General features: G+C 44.8%; 1 protein-coding gene across 1 annotated transcript; it reads right to left on the bottom strand.

Moving 5' to 3' along the window:
- Positions 1-1,130: 1,130 nt before the first annotated feature.
- Positions 1,131-24,285, bottom strand: EPDR1 (ependymin related 1; the record flags this gene model as incomplete). Its single annotated transcript, XM_080609587.1, has 3 exons — positions 1,131-1,321; positions 3,002-3,210; positions 24,032-24,285. The coding sequence occupies 3 exons, from the start codon at positions 24,283-24,285 to the stop codon at positions 1,131-1,133; spliced, it is 654 nt and encodes a 217-aa protein (XP_080465713.1).
- Positions 24,286-24,491: the final 206 nt, after the last annotated feature.

The raw sequence follows: 24,491 nt of genomic DNA, 5'->3' as shown, positions 1-24,491 counted from the left end.
GCATCAAGGGAGTGGGAGCAAGAGGAAGCAGGACTATCGTTTCTGCTTGGATTGCAGTAGCTTGCAGCCCCACTGCTCAGGGGACATCCAAAACTCCCTCCCATTCCTCCTCCCAGCTCCCCACACCGGTCGCACAGCTCCATCTTTCACTCCATCCGCATCACCAGGCACTGTGTGAACACTGATTTAGCCTTTACTGATTGCACACTAAGAATGGTGTTTTTTCACTTCCACCTGGAATTATGGAGGTGTTTTTGTACCCTTTTGAGTACAGAAACAAAATACTAAAGCCATTTAAACACGGTACTTCTCAATTTCTTTGCATAGGTTAAAACTAGAATTGTCTTGAAAAGTGAGTGCTGGAGTAAAACGTGACTGAGAAATGTCTCACCGCACCCTCCCGGAGTACCAAAAGTGTAGTAAATGTAAGAAAACTTTGGCTTCCTTTTTTGGGGGTGTACCTTTCCCTCTTTCCCTCCCTTTCACACCGTTATCCCAAGAACCAGACAAGTATTTTTGCACGTCAGCTAGCATTACATGAATAGTTACTCCAGTTTCCCTTCGGAAAGAAAGAAATCAGCTCAAACATTGGACTACCAGCTTCCTGATGGGCAGAAAGTGAAAAACAGAAAGCAAAAATAAGCCAATAGAATGGATTTCCCCACTTTTGATGTGCATTGTTTAAAACAGGGTATTTTTCAGTTAGGGATGAGGTCTCACCCAGGCCATACTTCCCCTTCCCTCAAATCCCCAGAAGTAACAACAACAAAATCTAGCTCTTCCTTCTAGATGTTCCCATTATTGCAGTCTGCTTACGCTTTGTCTTCTTGAAGAAATAAATAACCAAACCTTTGTAAAACGAAAATCAGCCACAGCTTAAATAAATACTACCTATAAATATTATCTTAGTGGTCACTCTACTACACAAGTGCATCACTGAACAGATTAATGTGATGAAAGAGAACTTTTGTGTTATATGCTTTGCTCAGTTAAATGTTTATGTTCTCTTTCAAACGAAAACTTGTAATTCCCAGAAGAGCCACAATAAGCTTGAAAAATGAGGTTGGATGTGAGGAGCTATTAATGAACCATCCTCTTGGCTAATATGTGTTTGCAGCCAGAGTTCACCATCAGCATTCACCTTCCATCTTCCTCAGCTGGGCTGTCTGGCAGGTGCTGGGAGGGGTGAACACCGAGGGGTCAGCAATGCCCAACTGTAGATCAAAGAAGCGAGTGGAGGTCGTCACGCTGTAGTTCTTTGTGTAGGTTTCCTGTACAGGGTAACAGTCTGTCACTGTGTAAACGCCAACCCACGATTCCACTGTAACCAAGCAGAAATAGGACTGTGTTAGATGACACAAATGAACGAATGAATGAATGGATGTGTCATGTTGATGTCAGTCATAAAAGTGGCCGCTCCTCAAGCAAAGCCTATAGGCTGGAACTGCCCATGGCTCTGTCCACATGATGGCAACACCAACAAAGGCCACAAAACTGGTATAATTTGGACAGCACAATGATCTTAAACCTGAACACATTGGTGCCAAGCACATTTGAAATCATGGTATTGGAACGTCACCTTTCAAGTAGGCCTCTGCTGAGGGACCGTCACTTCTGCTTAGTCCCAAGGTTAACTGAGTTCTGCAAAACTCTGATTTCTCTCACCCCTCATGCCACTTTTATGTCAGCACTTACTCACTTCACCAGTAAAGCCATTCAAATGCTCTGTTTCCCTAGGAGGCAAATTTTGATGCCATCAGCTTGGGTATCACAGGGACATTTCACCTTATACTGCTATTGACAACATTCTCATCTCAGTGAGTTTGGTTTTCAATATCCAGAAATGGAGGCTTCTTGTCCTCAACAAGTCTTCCATCAAGGTAAAATCAAGGTAGCCCATATCTCCATCGAAACCTTTGTCAGTTTAACAGAAATACTATTTCTAGAATCCAAGCCCATAGTAGCTGAAAGGGGGATGACAAGACTACTTGAAGACATTATTTTTATGAATAATACAGAATAATACAGAAAAGTGCTGGAGACACAAAATAGTACAGGATAAAAATCGCACATCATTAACTGAATGTGTCTGGATACTAAGTTCCATAAAAGTTCCAAAAATACCGGATCTGAAAAACAAAATTCTTGGAGTAAGTGGTAATTTGCCTCTTGTGGAATACTAGAGGATATAAGACCTAGTTACAAAGCTCTAATGATCTTATCCTTCATTTTCTACTTCATTCTTTCTATTTGTAGTCAAGAAAAAAAACCTTTTCCCCTGGCTAAATGTTCAGGTTCAGCCTATGCATTAGGTGTCTATAACCGTAAGTATTGCATTAGCCGAATAGTGCCATTAATTTCACGTGGAGCTTAAAATTCTTCTCATAGTTGTGTGGGTCATCAGTAAACCACAGTTGAAATTGAAGCCAATGTGTTAACAAATTGCTACGCCTCCAAAATACGGTACCTATGGTACCTTGGCAAATTCAGGCTGCTTTCTTTTATGATGCAGGTGTTCAGCTGCCAAGTGCTCATGTTTCTTACTAGTGTAGTGGATAACAAAACTTAACTGAATGGGTGTTCCACTGCTGCAGAACCAGGTATTGGATGTCTTCTACAGTAACACTTGATAGTAGTGTGTACACACACATTGACACCTGCTTTGTTTCTATTATGCCCCTAATTACACTACCAGTTCTTCTGTAGATAAATTTTGGATTCAGAAGCAAAATGATGCTGTTCCATGCCAAAATCTGTATGATGCGAACTAAAATACATTCAAGTCCCTCCGGCATACTTGATCCTGCTGAGCTATAGAACACTCTCTTAATAAAAAACATTGATAATACAGCCATATGCTGTGCACAAGAGATATTATTTCTTCCAGCAAGCATTATAGAAATGTGGGAAGTTGGGGTGAGACATACATAGTACTATTTTTCGCTGGGTAGCAGAGACAATGACTATTTTTCAGATGAAACAAATCCATGCACACACATACATTTCCTGGCTGGTTTTCTGTCAGACCATTCCTGCACCATAATCTTGTCTCCAGGTCCCCCAATGTAGTACTGATCTTCGTAAGTTGAATTGGCAGGAATATCATACGGATCCCATGGCTCTGTCAGAGCAATCTTCGAGCAAAGCTTTGTAACTTGTTCAATCTGAAACATCACTGCATCTTTGTAGAGGAATATATACTCAAAGAATCTGAAACAGCAAAAAGAAAAAGCAGTTAATATGTACAGGCTTTTTCTATGCTAAGCAAGGAGCATTGCTGGTAAGTAAGCTTGCCTTCGACTTCTCAGTTTAAGTCCATTTTCACTTGCATTAAACTCCACCACTTGGAGCAAGGCTAACCAGTTGGGCTGAAGCTTCCCATGCTGAAAGTTTGCCTCAGCTGACTCTTTCCAAAACAAATAAAGCAGGCTGAACTGGTTCAGCCATTTCTGAGAACAACAGAACAACTTTTCTGAGAACATCTGAGAGGAAAACATGTTATTATTGCCTGTTTTGTTATGGGGTTTAATAGCTGTTTCATTAAAAAGCTCCTGTGCCTCCATGTTTTGGAGAAAGCACTTGAAATTTGGCAGGGGAAAAGTTTTGATTAAAAGTTGCCCAGATTTGGCCAAGTTATAAGCCTTTGGAAAAAATCTGCTTGCATAGGCTGCACAGATCCAATTCCCTGTGGCTGGGGTAGAGCCTTTCTCTGCGATGGTTAGATCTGGTATCTGCCATCCTCACAGATGCTCCTCCATGGCAACAAATGTAGCTTAATGGGACATGCCGGTGATGGGGCAAGGACATGGACCAAGCGCAGAACTGATTGGCTCTCCCTCCTTAATGGCAAAGTTTCTCTCTGGAAGCCACCAGACTCAAGAAGCAGTGAAAGGAGAAAGCAAAACAGGCAGGCAGAGATAAGGAGATGTGTGGAGATCAATGAGCCTCGGAGACTAGAAGGGGAGGTCAACAAAGTGGGTAGTTAATACGGATCTAAAACCCATCTTCTATAGAATATGAAGTGACCAAACCCTGCTCCATGAGGACAGATAATAAATGTCATCATGGACATTTTCATCTAGTTGTTAGTTATAGTAATTGGGTGTACCACAAACGCTGCGGCCTTGCGTCCATACCTATAAAGAGGAGATGGCACAGTCCCTACCTTATAACTGGTGACAGAAACAGAGAGAAACTGAACTCAAAATTAACAGCAGTATCAGCTGCTATCGGCACAGAAACACCAGGAGCCTGACTTCTCCAGGGCACGTGGCATTACACATCAGACGGTGAGCAGCTCAAAGCACAACTCAAAACATCCTTACGTGTGTGCTGCACCTTTTGCAAAGGAGAGCCAGGAGTCATCCTCTAAACCCCCCCAAACCTGTGCACCCTCTATTAGATGCTTCCTGTGAATATCTCAGCTCATGTATTTGGCTACAGCCCACTGTTATGCAGTGACTCTAAAGAAAAGGAAGGGATGGCATTAATCCCCTTGAACGGTTTCATCTTGCCTATCTGTAATGTGTCTTTTTCCATCTGTAATTCCTGTGCCATCAGCAAGATAGGAGGAAGCTGGTGGAGAGCACTGTGCAATTGCACAATCCATGTAACTGAAGGGATGATGCACAAAACCAAGAGGGGACCTCCTCTGTGGTCTTTCCCAACTCCTGCGTGTTTCTCTTTGCAGTCTTCACATTGCTTTGGGGAGGATGTAAAGTTACATGAAACAGGGCTGACAGCAAAACAATTTACAGTTCTAATTGCTGAGCTACACAATTGCATTGGTCAGGAATCACTTCACCCACCACTGGCACAGAAGCTTTTAAAGGTTGCACTAGGAGAAGGGCTAAAAAGCATGGTTAAAAGCATCTGAGCGACATCCCCACCACTGTTTGAGGGCATCATCTCTACAGCATGTGTGGAAACACAGGCAGGCTAAATGGCACTAGCCAAACGGAGCAGTGAGGAAGTATGCAACAGGGGACAAGAAGGCCCACATGAGGTAACCATACCTCTCATGCATGACCCTGCACAACATGGAATACAGCTTGTCCCGCTTTCCATGATGCAGGCAGTCACCAGGAACTCCCTCCATACAGACACGCACAGAGAGGCTGGCAAGCTGCAAGATTATGTATTAGCTTCCCTGTGTAAGTTGTTCTCGTGTCCGTATCTTACAATATTGCTGCTTCCGTGATGGCTTGCACCAACCTAAACTCACCTGCCATTTTCCTCATCAAAGGCAGTGTCTCCACAGCTGTGATACGCTACTAAAGAATTCAGTATATATAAGCTGGTTCCTTACATAAACACAAGCCTATGACCACATCAGGACACGTCTAACTTTTATATCCCATTCAGTCCAGAGACCATCCTCACAGGAACGCTAAAATATACTCATTTATGTGTTTGCAACCAGGCTGCAATGACTCAACTCCCATTCAGCTGGCTGCCCAGCAGCTCCTGTAAAAGTGGGCTGCAGAATGCCTCACAGATGAGTCTATCAACATGTCTGAGATATCTGAGTGATAATACAGTCGTTTTGTGGAAGAACAAAGAAGCAAGGTTAGCGAAGCATTGCAAACTTCATTCCATTTCTTCTTCATTTTAAATCCTTACTTAAAACTTATTTTGCACAGAAGTTTTATTTGCATTTTTAGTAGCTTTTTTTCCACATTTTCTTTTTCCTCATCCTTTACCAATTATTCCACAGAATATTTACCTTTTGTTCTCGATTTTGCAACCTGTGAATTGCTATCATTGCATGAGGGAAATGTGCCACCGTTATTCAAGTGAAACTTGTACAGTAGTAGCTCAAACTTCAATCTGATGAACGTGTGTATTCAACTTCCAGCACACGGATAGCCACTGTGACTTCAACAGATGGCCTGAATACATGCCCACATCCATCTCTGTGCCCATTCTGCAGAGCAAGAGGCTCCACCACCTATGTTCTTGGTTCTGGGACTGAACCTAAGTAGAAGAGACACCAGTTGTACGAATCGACGTGCTGCTGGGATGAGCTCAGCACACACGCAGGGTGAGAGCTGCACAGTGTGGCTGTTACTCATGGGTAAGCCGTGAGCGTGATTTACACCGTCAGTGTTCAACCCAGGTGTGCCTTACACCCGAGTTTTAAAGCGAACTGCTCCTGTGTGTGTCCTGGAAGCAGCAACTAAACCCTAAGATCACAAAGGATCCAAGCTTAGCTGCGTATGAAAGGTGAATGGTTAAGCTGTTGTTTTAGAAAGAGAACTATTAACCAGCCAAAATTAATACCAAAATGTGTATGAATGCACAAATGACAATTTTAAAAGCAAAATATTTTAAAATAATTTCCTTTCTGTTCTTTTTCTTTTTCCTCTTACAAGCCAAGCCCTAAGAATACAGAATAGTGCCTCTATTCGGTTTAGGGGCCTGAGATTTCACTGGCTGCTTGAGGGCAAGCACAGAGCCCTGCAAATGGGTCTTGGCAAAGAAAGAGGAGAGGAAATGACTTGTAATCACTTTGTATTTTCAGAAGTAACACATTTGCAGCCTGAGCCCACCTCGAACATTGGTTTTATAACAATTTCACTTCTCAAACTGGAACTTCGAGAGGGCCTCAACCTGCTCACTGGGCACCTGCAAGCAGATTTGGAGCGGTTCCTTGGACAGGTTACCCTATTTGCCTGACTGGGATTATTTCCTTTCCTTTCCTATCCTATTCCATCCTACCCTGTCCTATGCCTCACACCTTTTGTACACTATACCCTTAACGGGACTCTTTCATGGTCCTTAATACTCCCTTTGTCTGTGCCTGAAAATGGATGAATTCCAGAATATAAACACGCAGGCATGTTTTTTGCTCCTGTGATGAAAGGTTTTCTTAACACTGGACTATATCCTGCATAAATAACTCCACAGATTTTGCTGGAAGCAGCCATGTCAGACAGGTGGGATACACACTGCATTCAGTACTCTCTCCTGAGTAAGAGACCAACTGAATTGAATGCAAGGGCAGAATACCATGCCCACACAATCACGAGGCAAAGCACTTGTATGAAGACATACTGTGAACAGTGGGTGTGCATCCAAACACCATCCTACCTCTGAGATTCCTCATCCAGTTTGGGGAAGCAGTGAGAGGTGCCTCCAAGGGGGCAGCCCAGATAACATAGGGTCACACTCCTGGACCCTCATAAATGATGGAAACCAACAAAGGTATGTAATGACTTGTCTTCTGCAGGGATTATTGTTCTGCATGTTATTGATGCAACTCAAACCAATGAATCATTGCTTTTTCTATTTGTCAGGACAGAGAGTCATTAGACCCGAGAACATGCTACCAGCTCTGTTTCAGGTACTCGGTCTCCATCGAGTCCTGCCCTATGTTGAGGTCCTTCCTAGCTGCCACTCCTGAAGCATCACAGCCTGCCCATCAACTCCACATGACTTCCAGGGTTTCCTCCGCACTTCCAAAGGCTTCCTCCTGAGTGTCAAACCTAGAAGGAAGGAGGTGCTTGCTGTCCAATTGCCTTCACAGTGACTCAGAGGAGCAGAAGTGCTTGGCAGTGGCACGCCAAGACCCGCGTGATGCATCTTGGAGCCCATCAGACAAGGTCATTTGCTAGAGAGAAGCAAAATAATGGTCTGAGGCTGAGGCTGGGTAAAAGAAATTCCTTGTGTGCTAAATCTAGCTCGGCATCATTTTGCTCTGTGGCTTTGGCCAAGTAACTTACAGCACCGGAGCCTTAAAATGCCTTTTTTGATTGCTGTAGCATTGAAGAGGCACGGATCAGGGATCAGGAACCATTTGAGCGAGGCATTGTATTAGCAAAGCACAAAACCACATTTCCTGCCCCAAAAAACAACGGAACAATGGTTCTTGTAAAGCAGACTTTCCTTTCCTGCAAAGACAATACAGGGTTTCATGCATTTAGGGCTTTAACCTGTTGATCCAGTTTTCTCAGGTGCATCTATGGCATCCTTAAAACTCCCACTTGAGTTAGCCAGGACTTATATCACCTCATAAGCATTATAAAGCAACTGAAAAACGAAAGCAAAATTTCATATATGATTTGTATCAGTATTTGCTATTTAGTATCAAGTTGGGGTCACTGCAATTGTTCCAAAGCCAACTTCGCTTTCTCTTCTGAGATGAACTGAAAGCTTGAAGCATCCGTCTGCCTTTGCGGTATTACTTCTTTGCCAGGTCCGTTTGTAAAAAGACACTTTCAAACACCATGAAAGAAGTTCTGAATAGAAGAAATTGCACTAAAAATACCCCAAACAAATGATCTCTTCTAGTGAGCACGGACAGGTCCGTCCAAATATGTAATCCTTGAGTAATCCTGTACCCTCGAGATAACACCCCCCACAATGGCACCACTTTAAGCATTCCTTACTGAAGACAGATGCCCTGGGAGAATGGGAACTTTCACTGCAAGGATGACTACAGCCCCTCCTCTCCTCAGCTCTGCAGATCAAGAACACTTTCAAGGGAGCAAAGCTGCCAAGCAGACAGTTGATAAACACTCATCAGGTCAAGAACATTCATCTGCCTTTGGAAAGCTCTGGCAAGCTCATTTCAGAGCTGAGCACCATTCGCTTCTCAATGGATTTCTGGGAACTCCTCTCCTCTTTCCCAGGAAGTTTTCGGTAATTTCAGGCTTGTGTTTTTCTTCTGGTGTCTCAGACCTCAAGGACAACAGTCATTTACCATATCTGAGCCCACACGCTTGGCAGCGGTGCTGGTCTATGGTATATTGTACAAATACAGGACCCTGCGAATACATGTGACTGCAAAAGTAACCTGATAGTGTGTAAAAGCCAGTGGGGTTTAGTCTGATTTAAATCACTCACAGATTGTAAAGGCCTGGTCTTATTTTCAAGGTGACCAAGCCTTCTGTATCAGGTATCTAATTAGCAACGTATATGAGAGACTTTGCCAGCACTACCAGCTTCCAAATTAGGCAGTTTAAGTCCTGTTAATTATTAAGTTCATGTAGAAAGGAAACCATAAATATGGGACTCGAAAGCTGGAAAGTCAAAGTTACAGCAGCTGAAGGGTGACAGATTTTTGTGACTCTAATTATTGAACTCAATGAAACAAATATGCAATGTCTTATTGTGTTCCCACAAATCAGACCAGCTACTTTGGCAAGCACTAAAGGAAACGCAGCTCTTCTGCAAGAACACTGTTTCCATTTCTGTCCCCCTTGCTGTCCCTTTTTGGCTCTTCTGACTCCCTAATAATCAGGCTGATCCACCAAGTCGCACCCCTGAGAACAACGCATTCGAATTGAAGTTGAAACTCAGGAAAGCAATAAAGCATCATGTTTAAGGGAGTTGTGTTTTGGAAGGCGCTAAAAGATGCACTGTCCTTAATCGAGAGCATCTGTGTGCTAAGGAATGGCAGATGTGGCCCGAATACCATAATGCTCTCCAATGAATTAAATGGAATCACAAAATCACCTCCTAGGGAATATGGTATATACGAGTAGAACCACAGGATATCAAAATGCACTTGCAGTCAAAGCTTATTTTACTGTTCTGGGCTTGTAAAAAAAGTCTGGTACAGTGAGGCCTTATCCCCTGAGTAGGTTAATAATAATAAAGGTTACTGGAAAATCACAGCAGGGCTTAAAGGAGACTAAAAAGAATGAGGAAGGCCAGGACTTACCTCTCAATATACACTAAAAACATTAGGAAGGGCAAATAATAAGGAAAGAAATTATAGAGGTACATTATCATTTGTTATATTTCTCATCCTCTTTGTGCTACATACTATATATATATAAAACGTAAGTAACTCATTTGAAGGAGTGGATGCTCAAAACTGAGATGTGTAATTCTCTTCTGAGCGTGCAATGATATTAAGGCACTCTGTGAGCTCTTTTCCAACCTCAATGATTCTATGATCCTAATTGTCAAATTTATCTGGAGCTTTCACACCTTTCTCTGAAACAGGCTCAGAGACAGGATATTAAATTGGATCATAGCTCTGCCCCAGTATGATAATTCCTACGTTACACAGCAGAAAGACATAGCAAAATGAAGTCCCTAATCACAAATAGCTAAACTTACACAACCTCACTCTTCCACTGACTATGGAATAAAAGGATAGGGAAAAATAAACGCCAATTTTTCAGCTAGGACCCGGCACTGCAGCCTCTCACACCTCTTAACTCCTGTGTATAAACAGAGAAGGACCTTCAGATACCCTGAAGAGGGGCTACATGAAATGCAGGAGACTTGCTCTTTATCAAGATTGTAAATCCCATTATGCATACACTTGGCCATTCAGTTGCTTTTCAGCATGCACTCCTGCATGAAAACTAATCACAAAGACGTCTGGGGAACAGAGTGCCCTTTGGAACAGATGGGAGGTAGGTCCCTATTGTGATAGAGCAAACTTTTCTTTCACAATGGAATATTCCCTGGAAAAAATTGTGAGGATGTGCACTTTTACCAGATTACTGACCCAAGACGTAATGGTTTCCACTTTCCATCTGCAATGATTTACTTAAGAGGGATGATTCAGGTCTTTCAGATATCTGTCCAATGTAAAAAATATAACACACCAGGTCTGTTTTCGAGGGAGTTTGGAATTCAGGCCAGCCAGCGGAATCAGACAACACCGTCTGGAAGTTAAGTGCCCCTCAACTTTCTAACATCCTCATCCAAAGATCCATGTATAGCTTATTTTTAAACAACCCTTGTGAAAGATGGAGATTCACTTCACTGGAAACAAATGCACCCGAAGTCCTGACACTGCACTTCATTCTCCCTCCAGTGTAAAAATAACTTCTTCGTTTCATCCAGAAGTCCTGGTGCAGGGCTCTTCTTCTTCCTTCAGCAGCTTTGTATCAAAAGCAATATCATTTGCTGAGTGCATCAATTCATCACTGGATTCAAACACAAAGTGATGGTGCACTAAAATCCAGGTGGAGATAGAATCACAGAATAGTTGGGGTTGGAAAGGACCTTAAGATCATCCCGTTCCAACTCCCCTGCCATGGACAGGGACACCTCACACTAAACCATGGCACCCAAGGCTCTGTCCGACCTGGCCTTGAACACCACCAGGGATGGAGATGGCTGAAAATGTGCAAAAGAAAAGGATTACAGGAAAGAAGGGAATGTCTCTGTGAGAGAAAACATCACCAATAACAGACGTTAACTGCTCCGTGGTTACAGAGCAGATGGCACTTTAAACACATACCCATTGAGATGTGGCACAGCAATGATTTAGAAGGTCAAGTTTACAGTTCTGGGTCATTTCTTTTGCTCTGCTCAGCCCTGATGATGTCAGAGCGGTAATGCTGTCCTGGGTTGGGGTGCCACACTTAAGGGAACTGTTAGAATACTGTTCAGAGAACAGCCAAGAATGGTGTCATGTTTAAGAAACAGGACCTATGCAGAAAGTGAGCATGGTTAGGCTACAAAAGGAAGACTGGGGTAGGACTGATTATAACCCCCCCATACACAACAAGCTAAAAAAGAATAACAGTTGTTCTCCATGTTACTTGAAAGTAGCACTGGAAGAAAACAGCATCACCTTAAGCAAGGAGAGGTTACTTATGGGATGCTCTGAAAACATCTGTATGTGTGTCCTTCTACATTCCAGCTTTGACAAGAGCTGGTAAGAAAACCAGGGGTCAGAGACATCCCAAATGAAGCTTTACTTCTCCAGGCTGGACAGGTTATATGGTGACTTGGAGGCCTTCCCAGTCTTACACAAGGTAACAGACAAGCTTAATCAATTAGTCCTGACACTATCAGTTCTATGACTTAGATCCTTGACACTGCTGCCTGCCCAAAGGGGCTGAACAACGTTTGGGGTCACTTTCTGAGACCTCTCAAATCAAGGGTGGCAACTGCACATCCGCTCTGAGGGCTGACGCTCCATCTTACTTCACATGGGGACCCTGGGGATTTGAGGGATGGTGCTGCCTCCCGCACACTGAGGATCCTCAGCAGTGTTCACTTTTACAGGTAGCCCTAATTACGCTATCACATTGATGAGTTAGAGACAAACCCTGTCCAAAATCAGGAGTGGGGAGACAGGATTCACATGACACGTGCATGCGAAGGGGATAATTAAAAGGTTGAACGATCTGCTAAAATTGCTCTTCTCAAACCTGTTGCATTTTACTTTTTGTCCTCTATTGAGTTACTGTGGGTTTTGTTATTACAGCTGTGATAACCCACAACTCCTCTGCCTTTTGTGGGGGACCTTCAGCAGCCACCACACATACACTGCTTGTAGGAACCCTCCCTAAGCAATATCCATGATGCATCACAAGATACTGGCAGACCTTAAAAATCAGCCTGGCTGCAAATTATGCACTTAGTTAACAGATGAACATACATCTCAAAACCTTTCTCTTCGCAGCATGGAGTACTTGCTTTAGGGTACACATCGGTGTATTTGATGCAGAACCTTTTCCCTTGTTATCTGTTAGCCCATCACAGAAACCACAGCTGAAGCAAGCAAGGCTGAGAATACAGTTCTATTGTTTACAATATTTATTGCCATTTTAATTGTATTAAACCCCTGACACGTTTATTTTTCACTCAAGACAGCCCTAAGAAGCAGCAGCAAGGAGGGCAAGACCTGTAAATAATACTGGTATAAACTGCACTGGCACAGCTGAAAGTTTTCCATTACTCAGGAAAAGGTCACTAGACCTATTGAACATGTTTAGACTACCCTTGCTGCTTAAAACATGACAGAAATAGCTTTACCATTTAGCATCTGACACAAATACAAACCAAAGTCCTCAGCAAACAGGTAGGCCTACCTAATTTTGGGGTGTTTTCCTGACCCAGAGCCCAGTGCCATGCACACACTGCCAGGGAGCCAGAGGTTTCTGTAAGCTTTTCTTAATTAATGTGAATTTTGTACATGCCAAAAGTGCATTCCTGTAACACGAAAATAACTGGGCTTTAAGCTACAAATGACCCTATAATTACATAAAGTGTGACCAGTCTCTTATTTGCATACTGGGGGGGGGGGTGTGTGCTGTTTCTAATCACCTTCTTTTATATATGTAATGGACAAGGTTTTCCAAACCAGCCAGCCCCCTATTTTGGATGTTCAACATGAAGATACCTGGAAAGGGTACCTCTTCACAGGGACAGTATTCAGCATCATCTACGATGCAGTGTGTCAGTGTAACCACTGCAAAATCAGGGTGCCCAGCATTAAGAGAGACTTTTTCCTATTCAAAGACCGCATAAGGAACTCCTGATTCCTCTCCCCAGCAATGTTCATCAGCAGAAATCCCCTTCCTGCCCATCAGATCTCTCATGTTTCCCCTGGCTGTCAAGAGACAATTGTTCTTGCCACAGCGTAACAGCAGATCCTCGTGTAACTGCTGCTGTTTCCAATCTCCATCGACCAGCTCTGTAATTACAGATAAACCCGGTGCAGAACTCCCCCCAAATTACACATTAACCTGACCCAAAGCCCCGTGAAATCTGCCGGGAACGTTGCACTGATTTTTGCAGATGGTGCATCAGGTGTTTACTGGTTATTAGAATCATAGAACGACAGAATAGTCAGGGTTGGAAAGGACCTCGAGATCATCCAGTTCCAACCCCCCTGCCATGGGCAGGGACAGAACGCTTACAGCACGGCTTGGCTCGGCACGGGGGAGAACCGAGGAACCGGGGCATGGAGGGGGTCTGGGACAGGAGGAGCCCATGGCTACTGTGTACCAGCACCCAGCAGAGCCGGGCACTCCTCTCAGCGAGTCCCAGACCCACCGCAGCAGCATTCCTGGGAGAGGGTTTTGTATCTAATGGAATTCAGGCTCTGGATGATGGGGGGCTCTTTACTTCTGGAATTGCTGAACAAGGGAATTCTGTTCCAGCAAATCTGAGTTCCAAAGAATATCCTCCTGCCATCTGGGAAAACCCCAGTTTAGCCCAGTCAAGCACAGCACCGTTTAGCCCAGTTCAGACCAGTTTAGCCTAGCCCAAACCAGTTTAGCAGAGTTCAGACAGGTTTAGACCAGTTCAGACCACTCCAGCCCAGTTCAGACTGGCTTACCTCAGTTCAGCCCAGTTAAGGCAGGTTTAGCACAGTTACGTCCAGTTTAGCCCAGTTCAGACCAATATAGCCCGCCACAGCACAGTTTGGACTAGTTTAGCCCAGTATACTCCAGTTTAGCCCAGTTCAGCCCAGCCCAGCCCAGTTTAGCCCAGTGCACACCAGTCCAGCCCAGTTTATCTCACTTCAGACACTTTACCCCACTTCAGCCCAGCCCACTTTACCCTGTCCATCCCATTCCAGCTCATCCCAGCCCAATTTAACCCAGTTCAGCCCAGTTTACACCCCAGCCCAGCCTACTCCCAATCAGCCCAGACAAGTTGAGCCCAATTAGGCCCAGTTTAGCACAATTCAGGCTGGTTTAGCTCAGCCCAGCCCAGCCAAGACCTGATCAGCCAATTCAAGCCCAGTTTAGCCCAGTTCAGTCCAGCCCAGCAAACTTCAGTCCAATTCAGCCCAGTCCAGCCCCATTTAGAGAACCTCAGATCTGTCCAGCCTAGTGAGGCCCAGTTCAGCCACTCCAGCCCAGTTTAGCCCAGTTCAGCACAGTTTAGCCTTGTCCAGCCCAGTTTAGCCCAGTATAGCCCAGCCCAGCCTCCTTTAGCCCAGTTAAGCCTGGTTTGGCCCAATTCAGACCAGTCCAGCCCAGTTTAGCCCAGTCCAGTGCAATTAAGCCCAGCCAAGAACAGTTTAGCCCAGTTTAGACCAGTTTGGCTCAGTCCAGCAAAGCCCAGCTCAGTTTAGCCCTTTTCAGACCTCTCCAGCCTAGTTTAGCCCAGTACAGCCCAACTAAGCCCAGCCAAGAACAGATCAACCCATTTTAGCCCAGTTTGGCTCAGTCCAGCCCAGCCAAGCTCACATTTCTTGTACAGAAGATGTAGGCCACAGACCTGGATCTAATTAAATAGGGATATATTAATTTGGGAGCTAATTGCAGCAAGAATTCCTCATCCTGTATGGAGCTCCGCTTTCCAAATAATAAACATCCTCACAATTACCATAACTGCATAGCATGAGTAAACTCTCCAGTGCTGGCTGCCTAAAAGTATGGCAGAATCCTCAGTTTCCTGGCAAGAAAAGTATCTGAGTATGATAAAACCACAGTTGCAAACGGCATTAGGAGATACTGAAAGAATGAAAAGTGAGACCTTTCTTTGCTGCGTTCGCTGCATCAACTCTGCTCCATAGGAGTGTTCAAAAGCCTTTAGCACTGTCATGCACAAAACTGCCCTTGGAAAACTTTGGGTGAAATCTGGCCATTCCTCCTCAGAAACATGGATTTCTGAGCCAACGGGGATCCATACAAACAGCAGGTTTCCATGCAGACGCACTACCTAAGGAGGAATTCCCAGCTGGTCAGCAGCTAACCACCACACAGGTCTCACGTCAGGGTTTCATCCGAACAAATGGCAAACACCAAGAACACCACATTCTTAGGAACCCCTTTGTCTCCTGAGATAGCTGATTCTCAGATGAAGAACACACGGAGAAGCGGATGGGCAACATCAGACTGAAACCTCGGTGGGAAAACTTGGCATAGTCTCCATGGCTGCAACTGGTCCCAAGCTCAGAATAAGAACAGAGCAGAACAGAGGGGTTTGTTCTTTATCCTGCTGGTTAAGTGGTACCATCCTGTGGAGGTATTTTGGGTGGCTTTTTTTTCCTTACCCCATGAAGGCCTTAAGAAAAAGGAAGTTCTTAAGCAAATAAAGAAATCTATTAGAAAACAGTTTGCTTCCAATAAACAACCCAGGATATTAGTTACAGGCATCATAAAACTTGTTGTGCTTTACTGATATGGGAACAGCCCCACCGGCTGCAGGAGCATTGGCAATACAATTCTCAGAGCAAAAGCAAGAATTGCAAATATTACTCTTACCTTGTTCCTTTTTTGTGGTACAAGGGAAGCATCCTTTAATAATGCCAAATGTGTGCACGTCACCTTCAAAAGCACGATTAAACTGACCCTCAAATAAATGATTGTCAAGGATCTATATTTATAAAAGATGAATTACACAAGTTCATCTGAAAACAAGTGATTCTTTCTTACTGCCACCAATTAGGTTTTGGACAAGGCCAGTTATGCTGCTGTTGGAAACCCCTCATTTACTCCTGGGTGTGAAAGTATAAAAGGTACCAAGTCCAGAAATGAGTGCACTGCTGAAAACAAGACCTGTCTCAAATGTTGGTCCTTCTGTGCTTCCAGGCATGGGAACAAACTCTTGGCAGATAATGCTGTCCTTGACTAGTGACTCTCAGGTATCAGAGAATGACCATGATACAGGCAAAAAGCCGTACTCCAGAGCCTCTGGAGGATGCACAGTTTCCGTGTGGAATCTAAGATCTCCTGTCAACATACCTGCATCTCCCCCAGGGCCATAAAAGCAAGGCAGTAAACAAAACCAGCTCAAAGGAACAGCTCTGCTTGGCAGGGATGAGGAGACGTTTCAGTGGCCAGTAGTAACTTCAGGTTATGCAATGCCACACTGGGCATAATGGTACTTATTCTAGAAGAGCCAAAATATTGCACAAGGTTGCCCTATTCCACGCAGACATCACCCCCTCTCTGCCATGCCAGACACTATACCATGCCTTGAAAACACTTTGGAGGAGAAAATAACTTCCCCTTTGAGTTAAGAAGAGTAACAGGTAAAAACACATGGAGAGATTGAATGCAGCAAGTTACTGAGCATGCAATTCCTTACAGATCTATAGGGAAAGCCAAGTTGAAGGTCGTTCGAAGATAGGGATGAAGTTGGCCAACAGGGTCAGGAGTTGGATTGATGCTGCTGCAGCTGCACAGATCCACAGCCCAGGAGTCACTGGGCTGTTCCTGCAGAAAGCATCCCTAGCATGGCAGGCATGGAAGAAGATTCTTTCCTCCAGCCTTTGCACAGATCTGAGGCCCAAATCCTGCCTTGAGAAGAAAACCCTGACCCTACAATGTTCATCCCTCAATTGTCACCAGTCCATTTCTAAGACTGCATCAGTTTCTAATGTTACACATTTATTCGCACGCCTCTTATTCCTACCCCTACTTCTCCACATCCCGGGCACTGTGGCAAGCACTCTTCTTTCCCAAAGCTCTTTAAATTTAACCTTCTTCCACGATATGTGACAGAGAAGCATATTTATGCTTTTTGTGAGTAACCCAGTATTATTTGCTATGCCACTGTCCTTTCCTGCACTGAAACATCTAATTGCGTCATTTAGCTACCTGTTCATACCAAAATGGAGAGGATGGAAGGAGATCCCTAGAATCTAGAGAGTTCTGATGCATTTACTAACCACGCAAATGGACAGATTCAGTAAAAGTTCCCTTGAATACCTAAAACTGTTTTAAACTACTGGCTCTTAAACCAGTTAAGGTTAAGGAGACCTGGATCATTAACTTAAACAGATTACAACTTCAGGACTAATGCACCAACAGGTAAAGTGTCCTTTGGATGCTTCTAGCCCCCAGATTTCCCTGAAAGCAATGTACAACCAGGTTTTTTCTCAGCTCACAGCAGTGCAAGATCAACCTTAAATTAGGAGATTATGGAATTAGGAGATTATGGTCTATCCTTCAGAGGAGATACTCCCTCAGACAAATGGCATTTAGTCCTGTGAGAATAGGTGTGACATGACCACTTGTGCCATCCGAATTACATCAGGCCTCAAGCTGAACAGAGTCCAAATTAAGATCATAAAGATTCCTTTCATGGTGTTGGTTTAGCTGTTCAGTCACGTCACCATCAACTGTCTGCATCCTGTCTGCGAGCACAGGACAAATGATGAGCTTGAATCTCTCTCTATTCAACTCCATCTCCAAGTCTCTACCAAAGAATAAAAGAGTATAGCATAGAAATGACAGTGATTTATTTTGTGAAAACACCAATCCTCTGGTCAGAGTGACAGAAGTGTAGGCATATTGCATCTTCAGGGCAGCCCTGGGTTTGCTTTAAGTTTCTACTGTAATGTAATGTAGCATGAAATAAGCCACAAGTTTCCATGCAAACACATGTTATTCCAAAGAGTTCAAATAAGCAAGGAGGAGACCATAAGAGGGAGGAAGCATTCCCCTGACTTTAAAGGGTTCAGATGGATAAAAGGCTTAAACCAATACCCATGAGCATCAACAGCAGTATGGTGCCAGTGGCTACCATTTAACAATGCCTGTTAGAAAACAAAACCTCTTGATGAGAACCTCCACTGTTCTAAGAACATCCAGTCCACAACAGGTATAACTGATGTGATGGTAATGTCCCCATTGAGTGTCTGACAGTGGTTTCTAAGCACACCAACCAGCACTCCAGCACATTATCCAGCACTCCAGCACATTATCCATCTGGGGTCACTGGACACTGCCTATCTACATTTTCTCTCCAGCTTTCAATGGTTTTGTGGGCCTGCTCTTTCCAACTTAGGAGACAGTTTATCTTTTTCCACTTTGGGTGAGTGCTGTGCTTCAGTAGCACGTGAAATGGCTCCAGAGTAGTGAGCATCGACTAGGGGTTTGAGATCACTACGCTATACAGAATGGGCTATCTCAAAGCAATGGAGCTGCTTTATTCAGACTCAGTTATCTTTTTTTCTCCTTTCTTTTGTTTCTTTTCCCCACAACTCAAAGATACTGCTGTCCAAGGAAGTTACGGAAAGCACAAAACACAGGACACCAGAACCATTGCTAAGCCAGTGGTGCCCAGCTTCCTCTGATGGAGTCCACTTGTTGTTAGCACTGCAGCTTGATAGCTCGAGACTTTCAAACGCCTCCCCTGAGCTGTGTTCCAATGTCGTCCCACCAGCCCACCCATAACAATGAAGGCAATTAACTTCACTGCCTCCCTCCACTGTTTAAGCCTGAGCGACTTCCAGCAACATAAAGAACTTGGAAAGGGAAAAGGATATTGCCTTTTGTCAGCAGAAGCAAACAGAATGAACAGTCTGGGTGGGATGAGATCCTCCTCCATGCAGTCCTTGTGGACCATGGTTGCCTCCTTATACAGTGCTCTTCTCCAGGGAACTGGCTGCCTTGGCAGGAAGCACCACGGAGAGACTCAGTAAACTGACTCATAAATCGGCTTATGATGGAAATGCAAAAGCTGAGGCTTCTACAGCTAACCCTCCATACCCCAACAGCACACAACTCCACATCCCAGTCTCACACAACTCCGTATCCCAGTGTCACACAACTCCATACCCTAAAGTCACACAACTCTCCCTAGAACAACTGCTTCATGCTTCCTGCTATGACCTAGCACTTGACTGCCAGCCTGCATCCATCACAGCAGCCTTCCGGTGCCAGCTTTCCAAACTCACAGCCATTACCAGCAGCAGATACCTGAAAGAACTTGGCATCTACAGGAAGAAAGTAAATGCAGGAGGTTTGAGTACCTACCTTTGATCCTCAAAAGTGACTTATAGACACAGCAGCTTATGAAGCATTTTAGATCCCAAGAACTCACATTAGATTTAGAGAAACTGCTGAAAATTCTGTTTCCCTGCAAATTAAGGCTCTCAGCAGCCTGACGCTCTACACAACCTTCAAAACGGGGCTTGGGCTCCCAAGTAACTTGGCCAATTCTGAAGACTTTACCCATGACCATCGTTCATGCCCCTAAACGCTAAACTGCAGAAACCACTCCCGAAACCAAGTCTGGGAAACAAATTTGCAGCCGCTCAGGGCAGCTCAATACTTTGCCAGTTGAGTCACCAAAATGACCACAGAATGGCTGGATGATATGATTTTAATAGGTCAGACACTGCTGGTTTTCCTTTACAATCACACATCCTAAAACAACTCAGGAGTTGAGGTAAGTCAGACACGCGTGCCCACACGCTGTTTACTTTGAACAGTCACCACTTCTGCTCCACATGAACGCTGCTGCATCTGCACCTGACCAGATGCTGCTTCTCTTCAGTCAAGGACAGGGTTTGACACATGCAAAGAGCCTGCTGGAATACCAGACATATTCCTATAAACACGGCTTTGCTGCTCCTCTATTGTACTAGCAGCTTTTGCTGCCAAGTGAAGGAGTTAATCCTGCCCATGACTGTGCCTGTCTTTGGCAAATACAATTGAAACTACAGTTTGGAAGTGTTAAATAAGCATTGATACGATATCTCCAGGTTGTTTTTTCCTGCTCTGCAGTTATGATTGTTAAGACAACAACCCTAGCAGTCTCATATACACAGGCATCCCAACGTGCTGCATGCTGTACAAATGGTGGCTGTTCAAACACACTCGTAGAAGAGAGAAATCAGTTTTATTCCTCCTACTGACTTTCCTGGCCACACAGAACTTTTGTTCTCCCCACCATCACATTTATCATAGGACAAACTGTTCCTGGGCCTCCCCTGAAAATCACACTGGGAAAAACAGAATGGAAGGTAAGAGTTAAACTCTATTAACACAGCATCTGATAAGTAACGCCCCAGCTCTCAAACACCAGTATATGATTTCTTCTCTGCTCCCCACTTCACCCTTTTCCTCCTTCAAAACTGAGTGCTAACGCCTGCTGGGTGGCTTCAGCAGTGCCAGGCAGTACACTTGTTCTGTCCTTCCAAGACAATGAAAGGTGGTGCAGGACACGTGGAGCTTTGGCTACAAGGCAGTCAGTGGGACTTTTGGTTTAGACCTTCTGTAGTGCCAGGATTTCAGTGTTGTCCCATCCCAGTATGAACTGGCAGATGTTACCTTCAAATGAAACACATCTGCCCCAACAGCAAAAATGTTCTGATGCCTGTTACCTGTTTTGGAAGTGTCCTGAGATGGCGGCCAACAGAGGGTTGAACAAGAGCGAGGAAGGATGAATACACAGAGAGTACAAAAGGAAGTAACTCCATGTAGTAAGAAATAAAGGATTAAAAATAAATAATAAAAATATAAAAATATTATAATAAACAACAAAATATTTATTATAATAAATAATACAGAATAATTAACAAATTAAAACTACGTCCTGTGCTGAACAGGTAACATGATGCAGCTCTGCCTCAAAAGCTCTAGGGAACAGTTTCAAGTGCTCTCTTTTCATATCATGTAATAACCCTAATGCTCTGACCTCTTCCAAACGGGAAGTTGCCCAATCTACTCAATAAAAGCCTCTGTTTGTTTTCTTTTCTCTTCTCCTGGTATCAGCTGAGGGCTACACAAAACCAACAGAGGAGACTGTCTCTACCCTCTGTGTTTATCCCCACAATTGATTCACCTTATGGTTACGTTTTATGAGTTTACTTAAAACACTGGCTTGATGCACATATGGAAATGCCACATTGAGAATTACATGAATTTGAAACACATATCTACAATGAAAACTGGAAGTTTCGGGGTTTGTCCTGTGGCTATGAGCCTGCAAGCCATTCTACACAGGCAGTTCTTTGTATCCCTGATTAACCTCCATCAACTAACTTAGAGCTATGTCTGATGAACGTCCACTCCAGAAAACACTCTGTGTAAGAATGTGGTTGTTGGCCAGCCCCGACTGCTGCATGTAAGTTGCATCTGGTAGGAGCAAAATGTGTCCATTTGTGAGAATTTAGGCTGAAATTTCCTTGGAGACCAAGCCAGAAGTATTTCTCTTGTTGTTTTCATAGTCCCTGCCTCGGCGTGATTACCCTCTTCTTGTCAATGTCAAAGCGCAGAGGGGGAGAGGTTAGTTTCAACAGACAGGATAAATCCCTTCGCTTCTGACTTCTGAAGGCTTCAGTTTATGACTCACTGTGTCCACAGTGAAGCAGTGATCCCAACTCCAGACCTGATCCAACACACACTGAAATCAATGGGAGTCTTCCCACTGACTTCAATGGAAGCTGGGTCACACCCTTAGCTGTGCACATGAAACCACCCTCCAGTTTTGGATGGCTGAAGACACGGTCAGCCTGGAATCAGCTGGGATCCCTGAGGTCAGAGGTTGTCTACAACAGAAAACTAATACAGGAAAAGGCAACAGAGAGATGCTTCAAGTGCACCTTCCTCTTTACAGCCCTATCAGCCCAGACAGAACCGCATCCAGAGCAAATATTGATCAAAGCTGTCAAAAGAGCAGATCTTGGCAAAAGCCATAATCTGGCCCAGAAAATGTAGAATAATTATTCAATCCTAAAATCAAGGCTTCAAATAAAATAAACATAAGCTTGAAGAAATGAGCTCATGACAACTTAGAAGCTAGGAAAGACTTGCATCAGACTCTTATGCGTGTCAAACATGAAGGTCAACCTAGGACTTGCAAAAGAAGGGGAGTATGAGCACAGTCAGAGCCTCTATGTTGCATGTTATCAAACCACCAGCTAATAGCTGTATGTTGCCTTTAACATACGGCTCCTAGATGAAAACAGGAGTAAAGAGAAAAGCTCACGACGAGGGAAAACTTTGTTTGAAAATGAGGCATCTCAAACAGTTTTAAGAGTGTTTGGGGACTGTTAGAGAAAGGACCGAGGCTTTGGAAAGACAAAAACAATGACTTTGTGATGTTGGTAAGGAATTGATCATTGTGAGGAAAAAATGCCAGCAGCAAAAAGGAATATTGATCTTTTCAACAGCAGAGACCATTTAGTTGGGATGATACAGCATTTGCAGGCTGGCCTTCACCTTGGTTTGCACATCCCTGGGAATAAGGAACTTATTTGAACATGTTTTAGATGGGGGGGGGGGGTATGGGCAGACTGGCTGCCCTCACATGGGCAGGTCCTGACATGGGGTCTGAGAGCTACTGATGCTTGGTACCCAGAAACTTCACACTCACTCAGGTCTCTCTGGGCTGATCATTTCTTCCACCCAAGCTGTCAGGGCCTGAGCTTGGCAGATTGAAGCAAAAAGAGGCCCTGCTTCTGTCAGCTTTTTTCTGCACTTATTTTTCAGCAATGACACAGTGATTTTTGATGGGTTTGTTATGGTCTTAGCAGAGGAACACTGAATAACGTAAGAACAGGGCGGTCCTCCAGGGCTGGGCAGCCGGTGCAGTGTGTACCACAGGGAACAGTTGCATCCCGACCCCCTGCACTGATCACCTGCCACTTGCAGGAACCGAGAATGACCAGAGAACTTGTGAAATGTGACTTAACCTTATTAGCTAATTACTGGGCTAGAAACCCCCCTGCGACATAATTCCTGTATTTGAGTGTAATCTCTTCACCAGACCTCATTATACCCACATTACTGCACAGTTTGGGCTGTGTTTTTGGACTCACTTCTCATTCCATTAAAACAAACACACACACAAAAAAAAAAAGGAATGGGAAAAAAAAAACCCCTGCAATTGGGAGAGAGGAAGATCCCTGAAGGCAAAATCCTGACACTGCTTATCATAAATCTCTCGGGATACATAGAGAGAGTGAGAGACACAGATATAGATTATATAATGATATATATATCTTGATATAGAAATAGATATTAGATGTTAGATATATAGATCTAGATGCTGGACACCAGTATAAAGAGTTGATTTTAGATACAAAGATTAGGTATGGATTAGAAATTAGATATTAAATATAGATTATAGGTATCTATTTAGGCATTGTTATAGATTATATAGTATATATAGAGATATATAGTCAGCTATTAGATACAGATGTAGATTAGCTATTACATATTAGATCTATAGATTACATATTAGATATTACATATATAGATATGCATATCGGTTAGATACATAGTTTATATATATAGATATGGATATAGCTGATATGGAGATACATATAGATTAGATAGATACAGATATATATAGATAGATTAGATATGGATATAGATGTAGATGATACAGATATACGCGGGGCACGGCTCTAAATCACGTCGGTGCCAGGTTTCCTGCCCATCGCCGCTGATTCCCACCAACCGCTCCGCGCAGCCGCGCCCCGCCGGCCCCTCCGAGGGGCTCCGCGCTGCCGCCCCCCTCGCTCCGTCCCCTCCCGCGCCCCCCCTTTCTCTGCATCGCCCCAATCCCCCCGGGAGGCGCCTCCGGCCCTGGCCGCCCCGCCCGGCCCGGCCCCGCGGCCGCGGACACCTACTTCTTGCAGGGGATGAGCGCCTTCCTCTCCTCCAGGACGCGGAGCCGCTGGTTGGGGCCGTCGTAGGAGACGGCGGCCCGCGTGTTGCGGCCCGTGCCGTGCTCGTAGGTCACGGTGCGCCCTTCCCACTGCCGCGGCGCCTCGCACGGCTCGGCCCCGGCCCCCGCCGCCGCGCCGCCCCGCAGCAGGAGGCCGCCCAGCAGCACCAGCCCCAGCGCCGGGACCGGCCGCAGCCCGGCCGCCGCCCGCGCCATGCTCCGCGCCCCGCTCCGCGCACGGCCGGCCCCGCACAGCGCGCAGGCGGGCGGGCAAGGGCTGCGCCGGGGGGGGGCGGGAGCGGCCCGCCTCCAACCCGCATCACCTCCGCGGGGAGAGGCAGGCGGCGGCTGCCCGCGCTGCTGCTCCTGGGGGAGCAGGAGGCAGCGGGGCAACGGGACCCCCCCGGCCCTCCCATGCCACG

Source organism: Psittacula echo (assembly GCF_963264785.1).
Source record: "Psittacula echo genome assembly, chromosome: 2".
Lineage (NCBI taxonomy): Eukaryota > Metazoa > Chordata > Aves > Psittaciformes > Psittacidae > Psittacula > Psittacula echo.
This window is presented reverse-complemented; position numbering and strand designations above follow the sequence as displayed.